The sequence below is a fragment of the Enhydra lutris genome, unplaced genomic scaffold (genome assembly GCF_002288905.1).
Source record: "Enhydra lutris kenyoni isolate GAN:26980312 unplaced genomic scaffold, ASM228890v2 scaffoldscaffold37, whole genome shotgun sequence".
NCBI classification, from domain to species: domain Eukaryota; kingdom Metazoa; phylum Chordata; class Mammalia; order Carnivora; family Mustelidae; genus Enhydra; species Enhydra lutris.
The window spans coordinates 13,835,669-13,859,037 of record NW_019154121.1 but is presented as its reverse complement, the minus strand read 5'-3'; the positions used below and the strand labels follow the sequence as shown (position 1 = coordinate 13,859,037).

General features: G+C 46.3%; 1 protein-coding gene across 1 annotated transcript in view; it reads right to left on the bottom strand.

Annotated features, from left to right (window-relative positions):
* LOC111154461 (malic enzyme 3) overlaps positions 1–23,369 on the bottom strand; it is a 208,209-nt gene that overhangs the window by 64,447 nt on the left and 120,393 nt on the right. The window contains exons 4-5 of the mRNA XM_022514066.1: positions 13,706–13,781; positions 4,176–4,337 (exon numbers count right to left, since the gene is read on the bottom strand). Coding sequence (XP_022369774.1) covers positions 4,176–4,337; positions 13,706–13,781 — 238 coding nt within the window. The remainder of the gene's footprint in view (positions 1–4,175; positions 4,338–13,705; positions 13,782–23,369) is intronic.

The following is a 23,369-nucleotide window of genomic DNA, read 5'->3' as shown; positions in this document are numbered from 1 at the left end:
TTCTGCTCTCCACCCCTTCTCCTGGGTGAAATGAGGGGTTTTATGAGAAGCACATCTGACCCTTGAACAACAGCTTTGAGCGGCACTTGTCCACTCATCTGTGGATTTCTCATGATCAATAGAGTACAGTGCTGTAAATGTTTTTTCTCTTGTGATTTTCTTAATAACACTTGCTTTTCTCCAGCTTACTTCACGGTAATGGTACAGTATATACAAACTGTACAACACACATCATACATACAGCACACACGATATGGGCTAATTGGCTACGTATGGCATCGGTAAGGCTTCCAGTCCACAGTAGGCTATTAGTAGTTAAGCTCTGGGGACTGGAAAGTCATACATGGATTTTCAGCTGCGTGTGGGTCAGCACTCCTCATTCCTGTGTTGATGAAGGGTTAACTGTAGCTCAGGCCCCTTCAAATGTGGGCAGCCTGTGACACTATCTGGCTGTATGTGGATGAAAGAAAAGACATAAATCAATCCACGCACAGCCACCGAGGCCGCCAGCTGGCGGGCTTATCTGGCGGTGGGGGACTCCCTGACTTTGTCCCTTTAGAACTTAATCATGGGATAGCCCCTCTTCATGGGCTCGCTGCCCCACACATTTATTTTTCCAAACTTCCTTGGGGTCGGCATGTAAGAGTGACTCAGAATTTCAGGGCGGTGGAGAGCAGATGTTTTCCTTCAATAGGAAACATCAAGGGCTGTTGTCCTTGACTCTGATTAGAGCTCCTGTAGCCTCAGGAGTTTTCAGAGACACACACACATACAGACAGTCTAGTTATCCTGACACCATAGCTCCTCAAATAGTACCCTCCCTGTATGGACGCGTGGATGAGAGGTTAAGCGTCTCTCTCCTATCGCTCTGGCTTACTCTGAGGGAGAGACACCCCAAGACTTCCAGGGAGGAGAGAATCTTGCAAATGGACTCAGTTAAAAAAAAAAAAAAACAACACAAAACTATAGTGTGGGAGATCACATGGTAACTGCATTTGGGAAGAACGCAATGACCATCTTCCCAACATTGGCCACTTTGTAACTCTGGATTTTTGTCTTGAATTTTGTGAAGAGGGTCCGGTGGGAGTTTGCCTTTCTTTGGGGCAGGAGGACCGTGCTCATGGCATCGGTAACCCCTGGGCCTGTGCATGCATGGGGCCCCTGCCTGCACCTCCTTTCCTGGTCTTCGTCACCAAGTCTATAACACAAAACACCCGACCCCTTGAAGCTGTGAGCCATGGTGGACAAGGGAGCTCCAGAGCCAGAGACAGCGGGTTCCAACCCCGGCTCTGACACAGTACTGGGGGGCTTGAGGTGTATAGTTCACGTGTGTGGGTCTCGGGTTCCTCATCTCACACAGCTGCGGGGAGAGTGAAATGAGATTCAAACCCACAACAGCCTCGAGCTAGGCCTGGCACACTGCAGTGCTGGGAGCTGCTTTCTCTCCCCCGCCCTGTGGCGCGTGTGCCCTCTCTCAGCTGGGGACTACTCCGGTCCTTCCTGACAGGAGGGGGCAGCCCCAGGGAAAGTGCTCTCCCTTCCACACCCAGGAGGGAGAAGTGATTCAGAGGCCTAAAGCCCCAGGGGGAGAAGCAGACATGGGGAGGAGAAGGAACATGTTAGCCATTAAAAATGATCAGTCAGGTGCTGGCATTGAAACACTGACGACTAGAATATCCTGCCCATGCCCTGGCTCTCGCGTATTTCCCTCATGCCAGGCAGAGTGCCTGACACCTACTAAACATTCAGTGAACTTTTGCTAAATAAATAAAAAATGTTCATAAAATAACATTAATCAAAAAAAAAAACGAGAACAAAAATAACAAAAATACAGGCACATTACTCCATCTATGTTGATGCATAGATGAATATTGGAAAGGAACACGGACGGATCATGGTGGGAGAGATGCCATTTCCCTTTCCTTTCAAGATTCTGAATAATGCGTTTGGGTTACTTTAGTAGCAAAAATTCTAAAAATCATGAAATGACCTTTACTTCTGAAGCCGCAGGCACTCAGGCAGGCAGGTGTGGTGTGGGCAGAGGAGGGCAGAGACGAGGATCACTGCCCTGCCACTCCTGGCAGATCTTTTTGGGCAAATTCATTTCTCGGAGTTGTCAAGCTTAAACAGGGTATGGCCTGTGAAAAGTGCCTGGCCATGACTTACTCTGTGCTTCCTGCCTGTCTTCGCGTGGCTTTATTACAAGTTGGGGCTAGCTCTCAGGTCAGCACATCATTGCAGTGTTAGACCTTCAACGACACGGGGTCTTAGGCATCTGCTAGAGGCAACCCACGCCCTTCCAGGGGATACAGTGGCCTTAGCCTCAGACTCAGTCTTGCTTGGAGCCAGCTTTTAGGAGTGAGTGAGTCAAGGTCTCTATTAAATCCAGGCGGAACACAGCAAGAGGACCTGGATGAGAGGAACAATCAAAACGAAATTCACTACCCTCATCCTCGCTGGCATGATTCAGTGCATGTTGTGACCAAGGGACCATTTCAGCAGGACCCAGGCATCCAGTCTAGGGAAGAGAACCACAGCACACAGCAGACCTTGAAGACTCTCTTGCCACCCTGCTTTCTGTCTCCTAGGCTGCAGGGGAGGCATATGAAGAAGAGCTTTAGAGGCAGAAACCCTCAGAAAGCTTCTGGTTCAGTTCCTCGTTGTACCATGAGGACACCAAGTCTGAATAGGTGCGGGGACTCACCTGGCTACCAGTACTGTCAGGACCAGGGTCCCACTTCCCAGCGCAGTCCTTCTCCCCCTCCCCTTGTCCTCTCTCACCCCACTCCCACCCCTTAGGATTTCCCAGCTCTTAAGCGACGTCTGCCTGGCTGTCCTCTCACTTGATGGCATCTGTGGCTAAAGCCCGCATAAGCATCATTCCACCAGAGGAGCCACAGGGCTCACTCTTGTTTAGAAATAGGGGGATGGCCACGCAGAGACACGGCAAGTGTCTTGAGAAAGATCACTGCAGAATGCGAATAAGATAACCTTTTCAACAAATGTGAGTCAAGAATCTAAAAAGTGACCACTCCCTTTGCTTCAGCATTTCTGCTTCTAGGAAATCATCCTAAGTACATGATCACACATGGAAACAAAGACTGATCTGCAAACATGGGCTCAAAGTAAAGATTGTATTTGCAAAAAGGCAAGAAGCAACCTGAGTATCCAGCTGTGGGAGCTTTCCTTCGTAAACTATGACACACCGGGGAGCTGACATTGTGCAGTAATGGCTAATGACCTGGGAGAAAATTCCATACGTATAAAGTTTTAAAAAGCATATACAAAGCTATATATTCAATATAAACCCTATTTTGGTTTTATAAATGTTGGGGGGGGTGGGAAAGGCTGCAAGGAAATATATCAAAATGGAAAGCGTGATTGGTACTGGTGTATAACTGATATTTTTAACACTTCTCTGATTTTCTCAATTTTTTTCCCATTTTAAAAAAGATGAATTTGCACCAACTTTAAACTCAGAGATGCACATCATTAAGAAGGAACTCTTGGGCAGTGTTTTGTCTCCTCTGACACAGGGACCCAGAGCAGAGCCTGCAGACGTGCACAAACCCCATGGTCCAGGATGGTACCTGGAGGAGCAAACTCTTTTCTGTGCTTTGAGCTCCTTAAATCGCAAACCATGTGGAATCTGTAGGAGGATCTCACCCACAGCTTGGGGCACCTTCTCTCCCTGGGCCTGCAAGACACTCACCTGACTGATTGAGCTATTTCAGCCCCTGGCCCTGGTGCTTTGAGCCTTAATTCTTTCATTGAGACAGCCTACCTCTACAATGCTGGAAAAATACCGCCTAGCAGCCTCTGTCACCTGGATCAAGGGACCCTCTTCACTAGTGAATCAGAGAGAGGCCACACAGGGCCACAGAGTGGGGAAGCAAACAAGGCCCAAGCTGGGGTCAAGGAGGGCACAGAGGGCCTTGAGGAGGGAGGAAAGCCAGGAGACCCAGTAGTCGGGGGAAAGGGAATGGGCTGGGCCAAGGCAGGGAGGAGAAAGGTCCCTACCTCTCAGCCAAAGGGAAGGGCGTTGGCGAGGGGGACCCAGGAAAGAAATGTCCCAACGCTGTGTCAATATAACTGCCCCTCAAAGGTGCCTCCCCCACCCTACCTCCAGCCATCAGCTTCTGGCCCCAGGGCTCCGGGCCTGGGCGGTGCGTTACCTCATTGTTGGTGCCCACATCCAGCAGGACGGGGAGGCACTGCTGTGGGCTGACCCCTCCGCACGCCGTGTACAGGGCCAGCTTGCCCACGGGAATGCCCATGCCGTAGCAGCCCAGATCTCCCAGGCCCAGGATGCGCTCGCCGTCGGTCACCACCACAGCCTGGAAACAATCAGGGAAACGCCTCTCGTGACAAAGTGCTCGTTTTGTCACTCCTCCCGTCAGGCCTGACAACTGGGCGCCCACCTCCTCGGCTGGGGGATGGAACGCTGGTCAGGGAAAGGGCCAAGGGATTCATTCCATGGCAGGTGGCAGTCCTTCTCCCTGTCCTCAACCCTGGAGGGCTGGTGAGAAGCCCCACTGAGCTGGGCAGACACCTTCCCCCCACTCGGAGGTTTAGGGTGGGGGCTGCAGAAACAGCTGGAGGGAAACCATATCTGGTCACTTCCCCTCCATGAAACTAAGCAAATATTCCCAGCTCGAGATCTGGGCACAGGGACGTATTAAAAGGAGACCATGAGGGACGAGTGTTCATGCTACGACCACAGGCCCAGGGTTTCGAGGCTCTTGGGGTACAGCAAGTCCAGCCTGCAAAGGGCAGGGCTCTCGTGGCAGCTGCTGGGGTCACTGCTTCCTATGAACCCCGGAGGGTTCTCAGGCTGTCCTGGGGTTACCACTGTGCTCTGGCAAATAATCGCTGGAGGCATACTACATGCTAGTTCGGGCTTACTTGCTAACAGATGTCGGTGAGGCTGACAGTGGTAGAAATTACTACGATTTTGACAGATATTCATTTACTCATTCCTTCACTACATATTTATGAAGCAGCTACTTGGCAGACACGAGGCCAGATCCTCTGCTCATCTGTAATCACAAATCTGTATGGATTCAGGCCTTAAAGGACTAAGGGGCAAAAAAAGAGATGAAACATGCCTACTTTGAATTAACGACTCTGGGGGGAGACTGAGGGTGCGGAGCAGCACAAGGGCAGTGGGACTGAGAGAAGGGAGAGTTACTGCCTGTAGGGTAACCTTTTGTAAGGGAGAGAGGACCCACGTGCCACCCCTTGGACAGGAGAAGACTGTCCGTGGGGGGTACAGTGCAGAGGAAGGAGCTTGATACGAAAGGAAATTCAGAGGCAGGATAGCGGCGGGGAGGGTGTGGGTGTTGTGTGGGGAACAAGGAGATGCTGGTCACATGAAAGGAGAGAACAGGAAGTCAGGCAGGAGTCAAACCGTGGAGGGTCTTGAAAGTGAGACCACAGAGATGCCCCCGGGTGACAGTGAAGTTGTTCATAGGTCACCTCAACCTGCTCACCATCATTGCCTTCCTCCATCTTGAAATGAGACGTTTATGGGGCCACCCCTCCCTCCACTGGAGCCTGGCTCTGACCAGGGCTTAGGAGGAGCTGAGGGATGGATGTCCCGGAGCCCCACGTGTGGTGATCCCGGGCATCATGGGGCTCAGCTCAACCCAATGCAGGTGCCACACTGAGCTCTGGGGATAAAGACATGAAGACCCATTCTTGCCCTGGGAGAGTTTATGATCCAGTGCCCAAAGGGCCCATGGCATCTTAAGCACTTCTATTCTCCAGCTCTCTAAGGATAAGGGCACGCAAAGGCTGGTGCTGCCTTTTGGTAGCAATTAAGTACAGAGATTCTTACAAACACTCCTCTGCTTCTGGAAAGGGGACTTGGGGAGGAGGGACAAGAGACCCACGACCATCATGATTGTCCCCCTCAGACTGATCCACTGCCTCTATGGGGAATGTTCTCAACCTGCATGCACCTGATTTTCTCTACGGCTCTGGCAGGTAGGTGACTCTGGGACTCTTATCGCCATCTCACAGGTGAGCAAACAGAAGCTCTAAGATACTTGATACATATGTTATGTATCAGCCAGATGCCAGGCACTGGACTGGCTGTTTCCACATTAGGTATCTTAGAAAGATTAGATGGCCTACCATAGTCACCTTGCTTGTGCACGAGGTAGGTCAGGATTCTAACCTCCGTCTACCACCATGGCAACCAGGTTAAAGCACCTGTGCCCTTGGTCAAGTTCTGCACTGCCTCTGTGTGACCCTTCCCACAGCTTGCCTCTGACCCTCCCACCCCTGGGGGAGCCTGTTCCTTCACGCTGCCCAGACTCGGGGCATTTCTCTACCACCTCTCCTGATCAAAGCTTCTTTATTCGATTCCCATCCTCTTAGAATTTCTCTCCATTGAGGGGCAGGGCGTTAACCAGAGGTGGGGTAGCTCCTACTCCAGGGATTTATCCCTACAACTCTGGGGCCTTTCCAGATGGTGACTGGGATCTGCAGGGCTGCCTCCCAGCCTGAACCGGGCAAGGGCCCTCTCCTGCACGGCTGCCGCCTCACTTCGGTCTGATGCCCTGTCTCCATTGCACGGAGCTGGTGGCTGGGTTATTACAACAGCTTCACGCCCACACTCATCTTTCCTCCTTCCAGTCTCTCCTGCCAACCAACGTCACATACATTGTGCAGGAGCCCATTTTCATTACTCTGTTCCCAGGCTCAAAGACCTTGAGTGACTTCGAACTGTCCATAGAACAGAGTCCAAAACATTTAACGTCTTAATGATCTGAGCCCAGGATATGTCCTGACTTATCTCTGGCTACTCATCTGCACACAAGTACCTACTCCAGCCAAACTGGCCTCCTCATGCCTCCCAGACATACTCTGAACTCACATATGATCTCCTCCTTCTCGGCCCAAGTCCTCTCTGCTAGAAGGTCCTTCTCTTTCTCCTGCATGCAAAGCCTGCCCATTGCAATCTACTGTGATCTCCCCTAGCACTTAAGGCTGCCATGCAGCTGGCCTGCTTGTCCCTCTTGAACGCCTGCCTGCCACCAACATCGACAGGATGCCCACCGTTGCCAAGCCTGCACCAGGTGCTACATAAACGTTTGGGTTCTTATTTAACATTTTTAAAAATGCACATTTTATCTCACCCAACAACCCAAAGGTTAATGGCAGGGGTCCTGGAGTCTGATAACCAGTATTTAAATTTAGGCTTCTCAATAATGCACCATATGTAATCTTGGCTAAACAGATCATTTTTCTGAGTTTTAATTTTCCACAAAATGGGGGGTAATCAGACCTAACTCATCAGATTTTTGTAATGATGAAGTAATATGAGTCTCATTTTAACCAGGTGCCTTTAGTAAGTGATCAGTGAATGGTTGCTGCTCTTTTGATGATAACAATGGTTATTATTTGGGACAAAGATCCTATATTGGATTTTTAGTTGTTTTATCTTCTCTCTAGTTCAGCATTACCACAAGAAGGGCATACCATAAGCATCTGTTAAATCAGTGAATGAAATGGAACCAAGAGGAGATCATAGTGGCCAATGGCCCAGAAAGTCAGCCATGCAAGTCTTGGGGCTTCCACTGTCCTCTCGAAGTGCACATTGCCACTTGAATGTCCAATAGTCCTCCCAAATTCCTGAGTCCCTAACCAAATGAATCTGCTTTTCCTTTTATTCTTTTTATTTTTAATTTTTTAATCAAAAATTTTTAAAAGATTTTATTTATTTATTATTTATTTGTCAGAGAGAGAGAGAGAGCACAAACAGGCAGAGGCAGAGAGAGAAGCAGGCTCCCTGCCAAGCAAGGAGCCTGATGCAGGACTCCATCCCAGGACCCTGGGATCATGACCTGAGCCAAAGGCAGCAGCTTAACCGACTGAGCCACCTAGATGTCCCTCCCTTTATTCTTCTAAACCTTTCACTTCTGCGGTCCTCCCTCCCTCTGTTACCTTGTATCTCCCAAGCTCAACACTGTCCTGTTACAACTCCTCTCTGTCATTCGTCAACAACAGCCAACTGGTCACCAAATTCTGCTGAGTCAATCTGCTCCTTACTTTTCTATTTGTTCCATGCATTGTCATTGCCTTGGGTGAGCCCATCCATCTCATCTGACCACTGCAATGGTCTCCTGATGGGTCTCTCCACTCTTGGATTTCCCCTTGGTCCATTTCATTTTCCAAAGCACACCCAGCTTTGTCATTTCCTTACCCCAAACCTCCAATCGTTCTCAATGCCTATGAAATAAAGCTTAAACATCTTCAACTGGTGGTTAAGGCCTTCCGCGGTCTAGGTCATCTGCTTTTTGAATTTCTTCTTTATCCAAATAAAATAATTCCAACCTTGTAGAAGGTTTGTACTTTCCCGACTACATGCCATTTTACCCCTCAATCCCTATGATCTTCCTGATCTGAATCCTACCATCCTTGTGTGCTTCCAGGAACAGTATGGAAGTCACCTTCCTCCGTGTTGCTCCCTTTCCAGAAGTTGTCACTCTTTCCTCTGAGTTCCCATGGCATTTTTCTCTCCAGAGCACTTATCACTTTCTTGCTTGTATTATAGTTAGATGAGAACCTCATCTTTCATAGGAGTTCTAAGCTCTTATGGGCAAGTAAAGGTTCTTGTCATCTTTGGTTCTTCAGGTGCTTAGCATGTTGCCTGCAATGTGAGAGGAACTGGATAAATGGTGGCCAGTGTGGATCCAACATGGAGAACAGAGGCTCTCCACGGGACTGCTTCAAACCTGGTGTGAATGAACGACTTCAGGGAGAAGATGATGGGTCCTATTTTTCATGACATCAGTGGAGTTGGAAGCCAAGGGCCACTAGTGCAGTAGAGGTCAAAATCTGATGACAAGCCTGAGCACGGTGGGTTTTAGAGTCCAGAAGTAACTATTAGTGAACTGCAGGATCAGCGTTTTCTTGTTTGGATGGCATCTGAGACTCATACCTTCTCTGTATCTCAGATGACTAAGGGGGAAGTTGGGCCCATTCTTCCTCTGTCCACCTAGCTTGGACCTACAGCTTTTTCTGACTTATTGCCCATGTCCCTTAGCTTAGGTGGACCCAATGGGGATGACCCGAGACTGACCTTTCTTGCTCTAGCCCTGGTTTCCTTGGACTTGTAGATATGTCATGGGCTCTCCATAGACCTCACCTCCTCCCTCCCTCTCATCATTCCTTTTTTCCTCCCCTTCCTCTTCTCTCTTGCTCTCTCTCTCCATGACATAACACACAGTCTGCAATTTCAAATCTTGGTTCCACCCTCCATAAGCAAACAGCCAGCATCTTTATCTGTAAAATGGGGGTAATAATAATCCCCTCCACTTACGGGTCATTAGAAGTTGATGAAGTCACTTACGTAAAGCACTTAGAAGATGCTGCTTGTGGAGGATATGCAGATGTGCCCCCACATCTCCCTTTCAGGACCCAAGGAGTCATTCCCTCAGCTGAGCCCTCAGGGGTCAGCCTACTCTGTGAATTTCCTTGACCAAAGAGAGCCACTTTGCCCAAGTCACACCCAGTTCTGAAGGGCATCCTCCCACAACCAATGACTGATGGATGCCAGGCTATAAGGCCCGGCTCCCCTGTCCTGACTAAGGGCCACCCTAACTCCAGAGGCTCCTCATGGGCTCAGCTGAGTCTTCCTTAAGGCTTCACTCTGCCCAACCTCTCCCTTGGTTTTCTCCTGTTTCCCTCCCCTCTAGAGGTACTGATCCCTGATAGACTAACATCCATCTCAGAGAATGTTTCCGGGGACACCCCCCTTCTGACCCCGAGGACAGAGTGGGTTTAACACATGGTGGGCCTGGGCATAGTAGGCAGGCACCTGGCACCAGCACCTGGTCCAAGCTGGGATGCCCACGTGGCTGGTGCTCAACCCCAGAGGCTGCTCCCAACCCCCACCCCCCATCCAGCTGTCTCTCAGCACCTCCCCCGGAAACTGCTGCTGGGCCTGGGGTGAGGGAGAGATTTAGGAGACTGGGAAAGCTGTGGGGAGGAGAGTTGTTCTCAGCTCAGTCTTCCTCAGGCTTGAGGCAGTGTCCACTGTGGGAAAGAGTCAGAAAAGCAGTTCTCACTTCTCTCCATCCGTGATTTATGCCGGACAGCTCTTTGGGCGGCCTGGCCCTCCCCCTCCCCCCTAAACAAGAGCGGCCTGCAAAACTTCGTGGTCCCCTAGCCCTGGGCTTTGGCCTCACCTCCCTCCCAGCCTGCTTCTCCGATACCACGGTTCGCAGTTCTGCCTTCTGGCTGGGAAACCACGGAAAGTCACCCTTTATCTTCTGAGTTGGTTCAGAAGCTCCTCTGAACCATTCCTTCCTTCCAGCCAAGAGGCTGCTGCCATCAGGGTGTAAAGATACCCGTGCCCTGGAAAACTGCCTCCTCGACTCAGCAGCTGGGGAGAGGGTGGCTCAGCTATAGGGCTCTGGGGGTGTCAACTCCTACTCATGGATGACTGTGGGCAAGTCACGGACCTCAGCTCGCTCACCTGAGAAACGACACACCCCTACCCGTCCTTCAGGACCCACTTTGGGGGTGTCAACTGCACCCCTTCCTTCTCCACTCTGATCACAAGGACTGTGAGAACCGAAGGAAATAATGAGAGGGAATCCACACCAGCTCCAAAGTACCCTGAAGGGGATTCCCGGCCTGGGGAGGGAGACCTTCATCTCTTTTTAGGGCAATTGGAGGTAACACACAACAAACAAGAAAGACTAGGGCTTAGAACATTCTGAACCTTTGAAAGGGCAGCCTTAGGGGTGAGGAGAAAGGACCCTCCAGAAAAGGCCAGTGGATGGGGCAGGTGGGAGACTCGGGTAAGCTGGGGGTGGGGGGAGGTGCCTGAGCAGCCCTGTCTTATTTATGTGCCCAACTACAGGCCCACTATTTAGCCAAACTATGAGCTCCTGGTTTTTCTAGAGAAAGCCATAAATCCAAGTTTGTATGTTTCTTTTTCTAAATGAAGTCTCCAGATTTTAAAATATTGCTTACAAATTCAAAATTTTCAAAAATAACTGAGGGCCAAGTCAAACGTGTCTAGGGGCCTCATTGGCTGCCCCTTGGTGGCCCGTGATTCCCAGGTAGGAGGGCCTCCTCCTGGGCTGCTCTTGGGCATCTGCTCTCTCTGCCCTGCATGGCTGCATGTGCCAGAGCCGTCCTTTCCACCTCCAGCAAGGACAAGGCCCATTCGAGTGCCTTCCAGTATCGTACAGACTTCATAGTTCGTCCTCACCATAACAGAACAAAGACCAGAGAGGTTATCTGCACATCCAGCAAGTGAATGGAAGATTCCCGATGTCTGACTGCAAAGCCAGAGCTGGGTTGTCTATATAGTTACCAGGGACTGATCTCGGGGTCTCTCCAAAGGGAGATAGAAATAAAGGACGGAGGGGAGGAGGCAGCCCCAGGCATTCCCTTGTCTGCTCTCAGCTCCTGCAGGGGTAGAGGCCAGCCAGTCATCAGGATGCTAGCTCCTCGCCTCTGGGCTCCTCTCTTGGGCATCACAGACACAGTCTATGCAAGTGTTTCCGGGTCAGTCACTCCCACCAGACTTTGGGCCTGTATACCTTCTTGATCCTGGGAACTACAGGGAAATCCTACAGATGTTTACTCAAAAAGTGTGGAGGGTAAGGGAATTAGATGCATTGGTCCAGATGTGCCCATGGAAGCTCTGTTTTCCCGAGCGGCTTCGGACGCCTCTCTCCGTCTGAGGCCTGCTCCAGTCCCTCCTGCTCTGCGATGACCTAAAGCTCCATTGTTCTTCCTCTGAAATCACAAAAGTGGCTGTCTCCAGCTAATTGGTACTTAGCACTCACTATGTAGAAGGTTCTCAAACTATGTGTGTTGAAGTCAGGCAGCAAATATTTTGTGAGTTGCGCCCTGACCAAAGGAGCAACTAGAGCCTGAAATCCAGCCCATGAGCCCCTCACTGAACCTCTGTGCCAGCCTGGAGAAAGGAGCACCTGCTTCCTACTGGTTAAGAGGCACCGGCTTCCTGTCTTTCTCTTCAACAACTCGTAGGTTTGTGCAAAGGCGTGCATGTGTTGGTGGGGGCTGCACGCCTCTGCTCCGGGCTCAGTGCCTGTGGCCTTGGAGATGCTCCTCACGGCTGCTCCCTGGGTTCAGGCTCCTCGGGCGCCTACTGCATGCCCAGTCTGCACAAGCTTTCACCGTGGGCGAGCAGCCCAGGCGGGAGCCCGGGTCAGTCCATACGGCCTCGGCAGCTTGTCTGCACAGGGCGGGCTGGAGTTGCCTGTCCGTCCAGTGTGCCGGTTTCCCTGAATGTGCTCAAGATTTTATTAGAGCTTCATCTTTGAAACGCCCTTGCTTCTTCTGGGACTGAGACCAACACCCGCAAGGCCCAGGCCTGCACCTACCGGAGTCTGAGCAGATAAGCAGAGCAGAAAAGCCCACACTCAGACAGAGATGTACGAAATGAGCTCTTCACTGCAGCCCTAAAGGCTACAGGCCCGGGCGGTGGCTTGAGCCTGGCTCTTAAGAGCCAAGCTTCTGCCTTTCCTGTTCTGGCTCCGAATGCTGCCACTCCCCAGATGGCCAGAGGTGTGTAGGGAGAAGCTGAGCTCAGCACCTAGCGGAGGGAGACGGGGGTAACTGAGGAAACTGGCAGGAATGGGAGGGAGAGCCTGGGGAGGAAGCCATGATGGAGGGCCTCTGCCTCCCATCAGCTCCAACCCTTCCCCAGCTCGTGTGCCAGAAATGCCCTTGCCAGGCAGCTAGCAGGTGTTTTGCATTTTTGCGCCCGTCATTTGCAGAGGCAACGATGATCGTAGACGTGAAAGCCCATCATACTCTTCCACAGACGTTCCCTGTGGCAGGAGGTGATCTGGGCATGTAGCCAGAGGCTTAACAAGTTTCTACAGAGCTGCAGCTTTTAGATTTCAAAATGAATATATACTTTGCATATTATAGTATATCCTGCTTATTATATAAAAATGTTTTCTCCTTAGAGTATTTGAGTACAGCTTGTATTCCAGGCAGAAGTGGCAGGTTTCTTTCATCACTCTGCATACAACTACCACCTGTCCCCCCACCCCCATCCCCCACTCCTGTGTACACGAAGGTGGGCAAGTTCTGTTCACCATAAGCTTTGCCTCTTCTTGCAGAATGTCCCCACTCTGTCCTACACTCTCTAAAGCCTTATCCAGTCAAACTCTATCCCTCAACTCAAGGTCCCTGCTCCAATGTCACCTCCCTCATGGAGTCTTCCTAGATTCCCCTGAGGCTGAAGGTAATCTCTGCCTTTTGAGCACACCCTCAGCTCTCTCAGTGTGCTTCATTTACCTCTGACCAAGTTCCTTGTTAGTCTTTTGTGTCTCTGTCTTATTTTCCCCAGAAAAGTCAGCTACTTGAGAAGAAGGTCTGTCTGATTTTCCCGTATCTGCCATGGAAGCTGGCACTGTATATACAGTAGGTACACAATACACGCTGAACAGGATCTTCAGACCACTGCTATGAACAATAACAATGATAAGGGCAATGTCCCCTGGGTGTGGGTGGCGGAAACCTCTGCTCTGTGATGCATTTCTGCCTGGCTCTAACCTGTCTGGGCTCTGGGCCTGGGAAAGCAGGGCAGTGTCTTGCCCTCCGTGTCACAATGGCTCATTTTCTAGCTGGCGATGACACTGGTCCAGGTTGAAAGGATTCACCTAAGAACAGAGCAGTAACAAAGAAAACAGGATCATACCTTAATATCATCTTCTGGCCAAGAGTTCAGCATTGTTGCAAGGTGGCCCTTGTCATGAATGGTGATGAACAGCCCACTAGGAGAAAAAACACGTACACACAGAGAAACCAGGCAGTCAGACCAGAAGACTGTATACCATTGCACTGTTTAATTTTTCCCACAGACCTGGACAAGGGAGGGTTCCCTGGCGCCAAGAGTTGAGAGGGCCCAGCCCTGGCCTTCCTCCAATTACTCCTCTCCACCAAACAAGGACTCCATGTGCCCCATGGGGCTTGTGCTCTCCAGAATAAGCACCCTTCCTTCTTCTATCTAGACCAGGCACACAGGACCCCAGAATTCTTAGACTGAGGGACTCCAAGGCTGCTTCCAGAAACCCATGTTGGCTTCTTCTCCAGGTCCCCCCTTCTGAGCACAGACCACACCATGGTGGGCATACCCCTAGGCCTGGGGCTGTGACTGGAGCTTAGACATGTGGGTTGTGGTGTCAGACACAGGTACAGGATGCCCCAGGTAGTGGGGGACAGAGCTGGGGCAGGGGTGGGATCCCAGCTGTGAGCCATGTCTCCCCGTAGCGCTGAAGCATGGGACTTCTAAAATTCAGACGTGGGGGGTGCCTGGGTGACTCAGTGGGTTAGGCCGCTGCCTTCGGCTCAGGTCATGATCTCAGAGTCCTGGGATCGAGCCCCGCCTCGGGCTCTCTGCTCAGCGGGAGCCTGCTTCCTCCTCTCTCTCTGCCTGCCTCTCTGCCTGCTTGTGATCTGTCAAATAAATAAATAAAATCTTTAAAAAAATAAAATAAAATAAAATTCAGACGTGGCCTTCCAGCCTAGCGGGAAAGTACGTCTGTAAAGGCAGGAGGGTGGATTGTATTTTACTTAACAGTGTATTCGCTTGGATTTAGAAATTTTATTTATGTTTAGACCTCTGTATGTGGACCTGGGATCAGGGGTGTGAGTGTATGTACCTGAGCTGGTCTGTGCTGCTTCCTTCCTTTCCTTTGTTCCTCCAAAGCATCTAGAACTGCTCTTCTTGCGAACAAGGCACTCACTCTGGGTTGCCAATGTGAGTAGGCTGGGGAGGTGTGGGAGAGCAGCCTCCCCCACTCACTGCCCTCACTAACTCAGAGAAGACTTCCAAACAGTACTTTTCATGGCTTTATGAGAGGCTCGGATTTTGGATCCATTATTTAAATCATGCCCTAGTCAACACCACAAGGCTCGTGGCCCTGCTCTTTGGTCCCAGCAGTCTTGTAAAACTCCCAACCCTGGATACACCTACTGTCTGTTCCCCGAGTACTCCACCCAGGCAGCCAAGGGCAGGGGGAGAAAGCCTGACTGGCATCACCTGCAACCCATGTGCACTGTCGACCACGGTCCGGTCTTTGCTCTTGCAGTGTTTCTCTGCTCAAGAGTCACTCTTTCCACTCTTTGTAAAGACCATTTTGAACTTTTCCATTCTCAAACCTCCAACGGCCTCACCTTGCCCCGACTCCACTAGTGACCTTGCCTCTGATGTCACATGAAGCCAAGGGACGCATCTCTGTCAGCTTTCCACCACCAAGCCCGCAAACTTCTGCATCTGCAGATAATTCATTTCCTCCGTTCCAATGACTATTCTAAAGTCTTACACTTAGGGATGCTTCTCTCTCTCCCCTAGAGCCATTATCATATAGCCATAAAACATCCCCAAGTCTGTATCATCTTAAAGACTTCTGGCTTGGGATGCCTGGATGGCTCAGTCAGTAAAGTGTCTGCCTTCGGCTCAGGTCATGATCTCAGGGTCCCGGGATGGAGCCCCGCTTCAGGCTCCTTGCTCGGTAGGGAGCCTGCTTTTCTCTGCCTGCTATTCCTGCCACTCCCCCAGCTTGTGCTCTATCTCTAACAAAAGAAAAAAAAAAGACTTCTGGCTTTTGTTAGTGGCAGTCTCTTGGACAGAGTAAACTATCTGCAGACAGCAATAATAACACTGTTATTTTAAAAAATTTTTAAAAATATTTGAGAAAGAGAGCAAGCACGAGCCAAGGGAGGGGCAGAGGGAGAGGAGACAGACAAGAAGACTCCCTGTAGATGTGGGGCTTGATCCCAAGACTCTGTGATCATGACCTGAGCCGAAGGGAGATGCTTAACTCACTGAGCCACCCAGGCACCCAAAATTGTTATTTTTTAAAATTTTATTTTATTTAAATTCAATTAATTAATAGAGTGTATTATTAGTTTCAGAGGGAGAGTTCAGTGATTCATCTGATGCATATAACACCCAGTGCTCATTATATTATGTGCCTTTCTCAATGCCCATCACCAGTTACCCCATCCTCCCACACACGCCTGCCCCTCCAGCAACCCTGTTTTTTTCCTATAGTTAAGAGTCTCTTATGGTTTGCCTCCCTGTTTTTAGCTTATTTTATTTTTCCCTCCCTTCCCCTATAATTCTGCTTTGTTTCTTAAATTCCATGTATGAATGAAATTATATGATAATTGTCTTTCTCTGACCGATTTATTTCGTTTAGCATAATACCCTCCAGTTCCATCCACGTTGTTGCAAATGGCAAGATTTCATTTTTTGAATGGCTGAGTAATATTCCATTCCATATCTTCTTTATCCATTCATCTGTTTCTATAGTTTGGCTATTGTGGACAATGCTGTTATAAACATTGGGGTGCAGGTGCCCCTTCAGACCAATATATTTGTATCCTTTGGGTAAATGAATAGTGCAATTGCTGGGTCATAGGGGAAGTTTTATTTTTAACTTCTTGAGGAACCTCCATACTGTTTTCCAGAGTGGCTGCACCATTTTCCATTCCCAACCATAAAAGCGTTCCCATTTCTCTGCATTCTCTCCTCAACCTGAGTTGTTAATTTTAGCTATTCTGACTGGTGTGAAGGGGTATCTTATTGTGGTTTTGATTTGTATTTCCCTGATGCTGAGTCATGTTGAGATTTCTTTCATGTGTCTGTTGGCCATTTGGATGTCTTCTTTGGAGAAATGTCTGTTCATGTCTTCTGTCCATTTCTTGACTGGATTTTGTTTGTTTTTGGGGTATTGAGTTTCATAAGTTCCTTAAGGATCTTGGATGCTAACCCTTTATTTGATGTCATTTGCAATTATCTTCTTCCAGTCTGTAGGTTGTCTTTGGTTTTGTCGACTGTGTCCTTTGCTAGGCAAAAGTTTTTATCTTGATGAAGTCCCAATCTTGATGAAGTTCCCAAATGAAGTCACCCTTCATTTTTGCTTTTCTTTCCCTTGCCTTTTCCTTCCCTAGAGGAGTTGTATCTAGCAAGAAGTTGCTGTGGCCAAGGTCAAAGAGGTTGCTGCCTGTGTTCTTCTCTAGGATTTTGATGGATTCCTGTCTCATGTTTAGGTCTTTCATCCACTTCGAGTTTATTTTTGTGTATGGTATAAGAAAATCCAGTTTCATTCTTCTGCATGTCACTGTCCAGTTTCCCCAGCACCATTTGTTGAAGAGACTGTCTTTTATCCATTGGATATTCTTTCCTGCTTTGTCAAAGATTAGTTGACAATAGAGTTGAGGATCCATTTACAGGTTCTCTATTCTGTTCCATTAATCTACGCGTCTGTATTTGTGCCAATACCATACTGTCTTCATGATTACAGCTTTGTGATACAGCCTGAAGTCCAAAATTGTGGTGCCACCAGCTTTGGTTTTCTTTTTCAACATTACCTAGCTATTTAGGGTCTTTTCTGGTTCAATAAAAATTTTAGGATTATTTGTTCCAGCTCTGGAAAATGCTGATGGTGCTTTGATAGAGATTGCAGTAAATGTATAGATTGCTTTGGGTAGCATAGACATTTTAACAATATTTGTTCTTCCAGTCCAGGAGCATGGAATGTTTTTTCATTTCTTTGTGTCTTCCTCAGTTTCCTTCATAAGTGTTATATAGTTTTCAGCGTACTTATCCTTTGCTCTTTGGTTAGGTTTATTCCTAGGTATCTTATTGGGTACAGTTGTAAATGGGATCCATTCCTTGACTTTTCTTCTGTTTCATTGTTGCATATAGAAATGCAACTGACTTTTGTACATTGATTTTCTATCCTGCCACTTTGCTGAGTTCCTGTATGAGATCCAGCAATTTTTGGAATGGAGTCTTTTGGGTTTTCCACATAAAGTATTATATCATTTGCGAAGAGTGAGAGTTTGACTTCTTCTCTGCTTATTTGGATGCCTTTTATTTTTTTTTTGTTGTCTGATTGCTAAGTCTAGGACTTCTTGTACTATGTGGAACAGCATTGGTGAGAATGGATATCCCTGCCACGTTCCTGACCCTAGGGGAAAAGCTTTCAGTTGTTCCCCATTTAGAATGATATTCGCTGTGGGTTTTTTGTAGATGCCATTTATGATATTGAGGTATGTTCTCTCTGTCCCTACACTGTGAAGAGTTTTGATCAGAAAGGATGCTGTATTTTGTCAAATGCTTTTTCTTCATCTATTGAGAAGATCATATGGTTCTTGTTCTTTCTTTCATTAATGTGTTATATCACATTGATTGATTTGCAGATGTTGAACCACTCTTGCACCCCAGGAATAAATCCCACTTTGTCATGGAATAATCCTTTGAAGTTCTCTTAGATCTTACTGGCTAGTATCACAGTGAGAATTTTGGCATCCATGTTCATCAGGGATATTGGTCTGTAATTCTTTTTGGTAAGGTCTTTGGTTTTGGGATCAAGGTAATGCTGGTGTCATAGAATGAGTTTGGAAGTTTTCCTTCCATTTCTATGTTTTGAAATAGTTTCAGAAGAATAGGTATTAATTCTTTTTTAAATGTTTGGTAGAATTCCCCCAGGGAGCCATCTGGTCCTGGACTCTTCTTTGTTGGGATATTCTTGATTATTGCCTCAATTTCTTTGCTGGTTATGGATCTGTTCAGGTTTTCTATATCTTTCTGTTTCAGTTTTGGTAGTTTACATGTTTCTAGGAATGCATTGATTTCTTCCAGATTGCCTAATTTGTTGGCATATAATTGCTCATAACATTCTTTTATAATTGTATTTCTTTAGCATTGGTTGTGAGCTCTTCCTTTCATTCATGATTTTATTTATCTGGGTCCTTTCTCTCCCTCTCTCTCTCTCTCTCTTTTTGATAAGTCTGGCTAGGAGTTTATTGATCTTATTAATTCTTTCAAAGAACAAGCTTCTAGTTTCATCAATCTATTCTTTTTATTTCTATTTCATTGATTTCTGTTCTAATCTTTATTATTTCTCTTCTTCTGCTACATATATGCTCTACTTACTGTTCTTTTTCCCACTCCTTTAGGTGTAAGGCTATATATTTGAGACTTTTCTTGCTTCTTGAGAAAGGCTTGTATTGCTATATACTTCCCTCTTAGGACTGCCTTTGTTGCATCCCAAAGGTTCTGAATTGTTGTGTTTTCTTTTTCATTTGCTTCCATGAATTTTACTTTTTTTTTTAAGATTTCATTTTGAGAGAAAGCGAACTTGAATGGGGGAAGGAGGAGAGGCAGAAGGAGAGGGAGAAGAAGCAAGCTCCCTGCTGAGTAGGGAGCCTGATGCAGGGCTTGATCCCAGGACCCTGGAATCATGACCTGAGCTGAAGGCAGATGCTTAACATACTGAGCCACCCACATGTCTCACTTCCATGGCTTTTTACAATTCTTCTTTCATTTCCTGTTTGACCCATTCATTAACAGGATACTCTTAAACCTCCATGTATTTGTGTTCCTTCCAAAATTTCTCTTGTGTTTGAGTTTCAGTTCCAAAGGATTGTGGTATGAAAATAAGCAGGGAATAATCCCAATCTTTTAATATCAGTTGAAACCTGGTATGTGACCCAGGATGTGATCTATTCTGGAGATTGTTCCATGTGCACTTGACAAAAATATGTATTCTGTTGCTTTAGGATAAAATGCTATGAATATATCTGTGATGTCCAGTGTGTCAGTCAAAGCCCTTGTTTCTTTGTTGATCTCCTGCTTAAATGATCTGTCCATTGCCCTAAGGGGAGTGTTAAAGTCACCCACGATTATCATACTGTTATTTATGTGTTTCTTTAATTTTGTTATTAATTGGTTTATATAATTAACTGCTTCCATGTTAGGGGCATAAATATTTACCATTCTTAGATCTTCTTGTTGGATAGACCTTTTAAGTATTATATAGTGTCCTCTTCATCTCTTATTACAGTCTTTGGTTTAATATCTAGTTTGTGCAATCTAAGTATTGCTACCCCAGCTTTCTTTTGATATCCATTAGTATGATAAATGGTTCTCCATCCCCTCAATGTTGAAGTGACTTTTGGTCTAAAATGAGTCTCTTAGGGAACATTCCTCAACTTCATAAAATCCATCTGTGAAAAACCCACAGCAAATATCATTCTTAATTGGGAAAAGCTGAGAGCCTTCCCACTGAGATCAGGAACACGACAAGGATGCCCACTCTTACTGCTGTTGTTCAACATAGTATTAGAAGTCCTAACAACAGCAATCAGACAACAAAAAGAAATTAAGGTATTCAAATTGGCAAAGAAGTCGTCAAACTCTTTCTCTTTGCAGATGACACGATACTTTATGTGGAAAAACCAAGACTCCACCCCCAAATTACTAGAACTCATACAGCAATTTAGTAATGTGGCAGGATACAAAATCAATGCACAGAAATCAGTTGATTTCTTATACACTAACAATGAAACTGTAGAAAGGGAAATTAGAGATTTGATTCCATTTACAATAGCACCAAAACCTGTAAGATACCTTGGAATAAACCTAACCAAAGAGGTAAAGGATCAATACTTGAGGAACTATAGAACACTTAGGAAAGAAATGGAAGAAGACACAAAAAGATGGGAAAACTCATGGATTGGAAGAATAAACGTTGTTAAAATGTCTACGCTGCCCAGAGCAATCTATACTTTCAATGCCATCTCGATAAAAATACCATTGGCATTTTTCCGAAGTGCTAGAACAAACAATCCTAAAATTTGTATGGAACCAGAAAAGACCCGGAATAGCCAAGGAAATGTTGAAGAAGAAAAACAAAACTGGGGGCATCACGTTGCCTGATTTCAAGCTTTATTACAAAGCTGTGATCACCAAGATAGCATGGTACTGGCACAAAAACAGACACATAGACCAGTGGAATAGAACAGAGAGCCCAGATATGGACCCTCAACTCTATGGTCAAATAATCTTCAACAAAGCAGGAAAAAATAACCAGTGAAAAAAAATAGAGTCTCTTCAATAAATGGTATTGGGAAAATTGGACAGCTATATACAGAAGAATGAAACTCAACCATTCTCTTACACCATACAAAAAAATAAACTCAAAATGGATGAGAGACCTCAATGTGAGACAGGAATCCATCAAAATCCTAGAGGAGAACATAGGCAGTAACCTCTTCGACATTGGCCACAGCAACTTCTTTCAAGAAACGTCTCCAAAGGCAAGGGAAACAAAAGCGAAAATGAACTTTTGGGACTCCGTCAAGATAAAAAATCTTCTGCACAGCAAAGGAAAGAGTCAACAAACCAAAGAGGCAACCCATGGAATGGGAGAAGATATTGCAAATGACACTACAGACAAAGGGCTGATATCCAAGATCTATAAAGAACTCCTCAAACTCAACACCCCCCCAAAAAAAAACCAAATTATCAAGTCAAAAAATGGGCAGAAGACATGAACAGACACTTCTCCAATGAAGACATACAAATGGCTAACAGACACATGAAAAAATGTTCATATCATTAGCCATCAGGGAAATTCAAATCAAAACCACATTGAGATACCACCTTACACCAGTTAGAATGGCAAAGATAAACAAGGCAAGAAACAACAAATATTGGAGAGAACGGGGAGAAAGGGGATCCCTCTTACACTGTTGGTGGGAAAGCAAGCTGGTGCATCCACTTTGGAAAACAGTGTGGAGGTTCCTCAAAAAATTAAAAATAGAGCTACCCTATGACCCGGCAATTGCACTACACGGTATTTACTCCAAAGATACAGATGTTGTAAAAAGAAAGGCCACATGCATCCCAATGTTCATAGCAGCAATGTCCACAATAGCCAAACTGTAGAAAGAGCTGAAATGCCCTTCAATAGATGAATGGATAAAGAAGATGTGGTCCATATATACAATGGAATATTACTCAGCCTTCAGAAAGGATGAATACCCAACTTTGCATCAACATGGATAGGACTGGAGGAGATATGCTGAGTGAAATAAGTCAAGCAGAGAAAGTCAATTATCATATGGTTTCACTTACTTGTGGAACATAAGGAATAACATGGACATTAGGAGAAGGAAAAAAAAAGTGAATTGGGACTGTGGACTCTGAGAAACAAACTGAGGGTTTTGGAGGGGGATGTGGGGGGATGGGTGAACCTGGTCGTGGGTATTAAGGAGGGCATGTATTTTGCATGGAGCACTGGATATTATACATTAACAATGAATCTTGGAACACTGCAACAAATGCTAATGATGTGTTTTATAGTGACTAACAACACAATTAAAAAAGAAAAACCCACAAAAGAAAATAAAATAAAAGGAGTCTCTTGTAGACAGCATATCAATGGGTCTTTTTCTTTCTTTCTTTCTTTTTTAAAATCCAAACTGATATCCTGTGTCTTTTGATGGAAGCATCTATCCCATTTACATTCAGAGTAATTATTGAAAGATACAAATTTAGTACCATTGTATTGCCTGTAAAATCACTGTTGCTTCTGGTCTTTTGTTACTTTGGGCTCTCTCTTCCCTTAAAGGATCCCCTTTAATATTTCTTACAGGGCTCGTTTAGTGATCACAAATTCTCTCAGCTTCTGTTTGCCCTGGAAGCTCTTTGTCTCTCCTATTCTGATTGACAGCCTTGCTGGATAAAGAATTCTTGACTGCATATTTTTCTCATTTAGCACCTTCAATATATTTCTGGTCCCTTCCAGCCTGCCAGGTCTCTGTGGATAGGTCTGCTGCCAGCCTTATATTTCTATTTTCTTGGTTAAGAACCTCTTGTCCCAAGCTGCTTTCAGGATTTTCTCTTTATCTCTGAAATTTGTAAGCTTCACTATTATATTTTAAGGTGTTGACCTATCTTTATTGATTTTGAGGGGGGGTTCTCTGTGCCTCCTTTACTTGAATGCCTGTTTCCTTCTTTAGACTAGGATGTTCTCAGCTATAATTTCTTTAATCTTTCTTTGCCCCTCCCTCTTTCCTCTTCCTCTGGGATCCCAATTACTCTAATATGGTTTTACTTTAGGGCATCACTGATCTGTTGACTCCTCCCCTCATGAACCAGTGACTGTTTATCTCCCTTTTACTCAGCTTCACTATTTTCCATCATTTTGTCTTCTGTATCACTCACTCTCTTCTGCCTTGTTTATCCCAGCACTTAGAGCCTCCATTTTTGACATCATCTCAATTAGTCTTTTTTATTTTGACCTGAATAGATTTTAGCTTTTATTTCTTCAGTAAGAGATTCTCTAGTGTCTTCTATACTTTTTTCAAGGTCACCTCGTATCTTTATAATCCTAAATTCTAGTTTTGAATTCTAGTTTCAACATCTTACTTATAACCATATTTATTAGATCCCTGGCTGTGAATACTGCCTCTTGTTCTCTTTTTGGGGTGAGTTCTTCCATCTTGTCATTATGTCCAGAAAAGAACAGACATTAAGAGAGGGAAAATACTAATAGAGCATC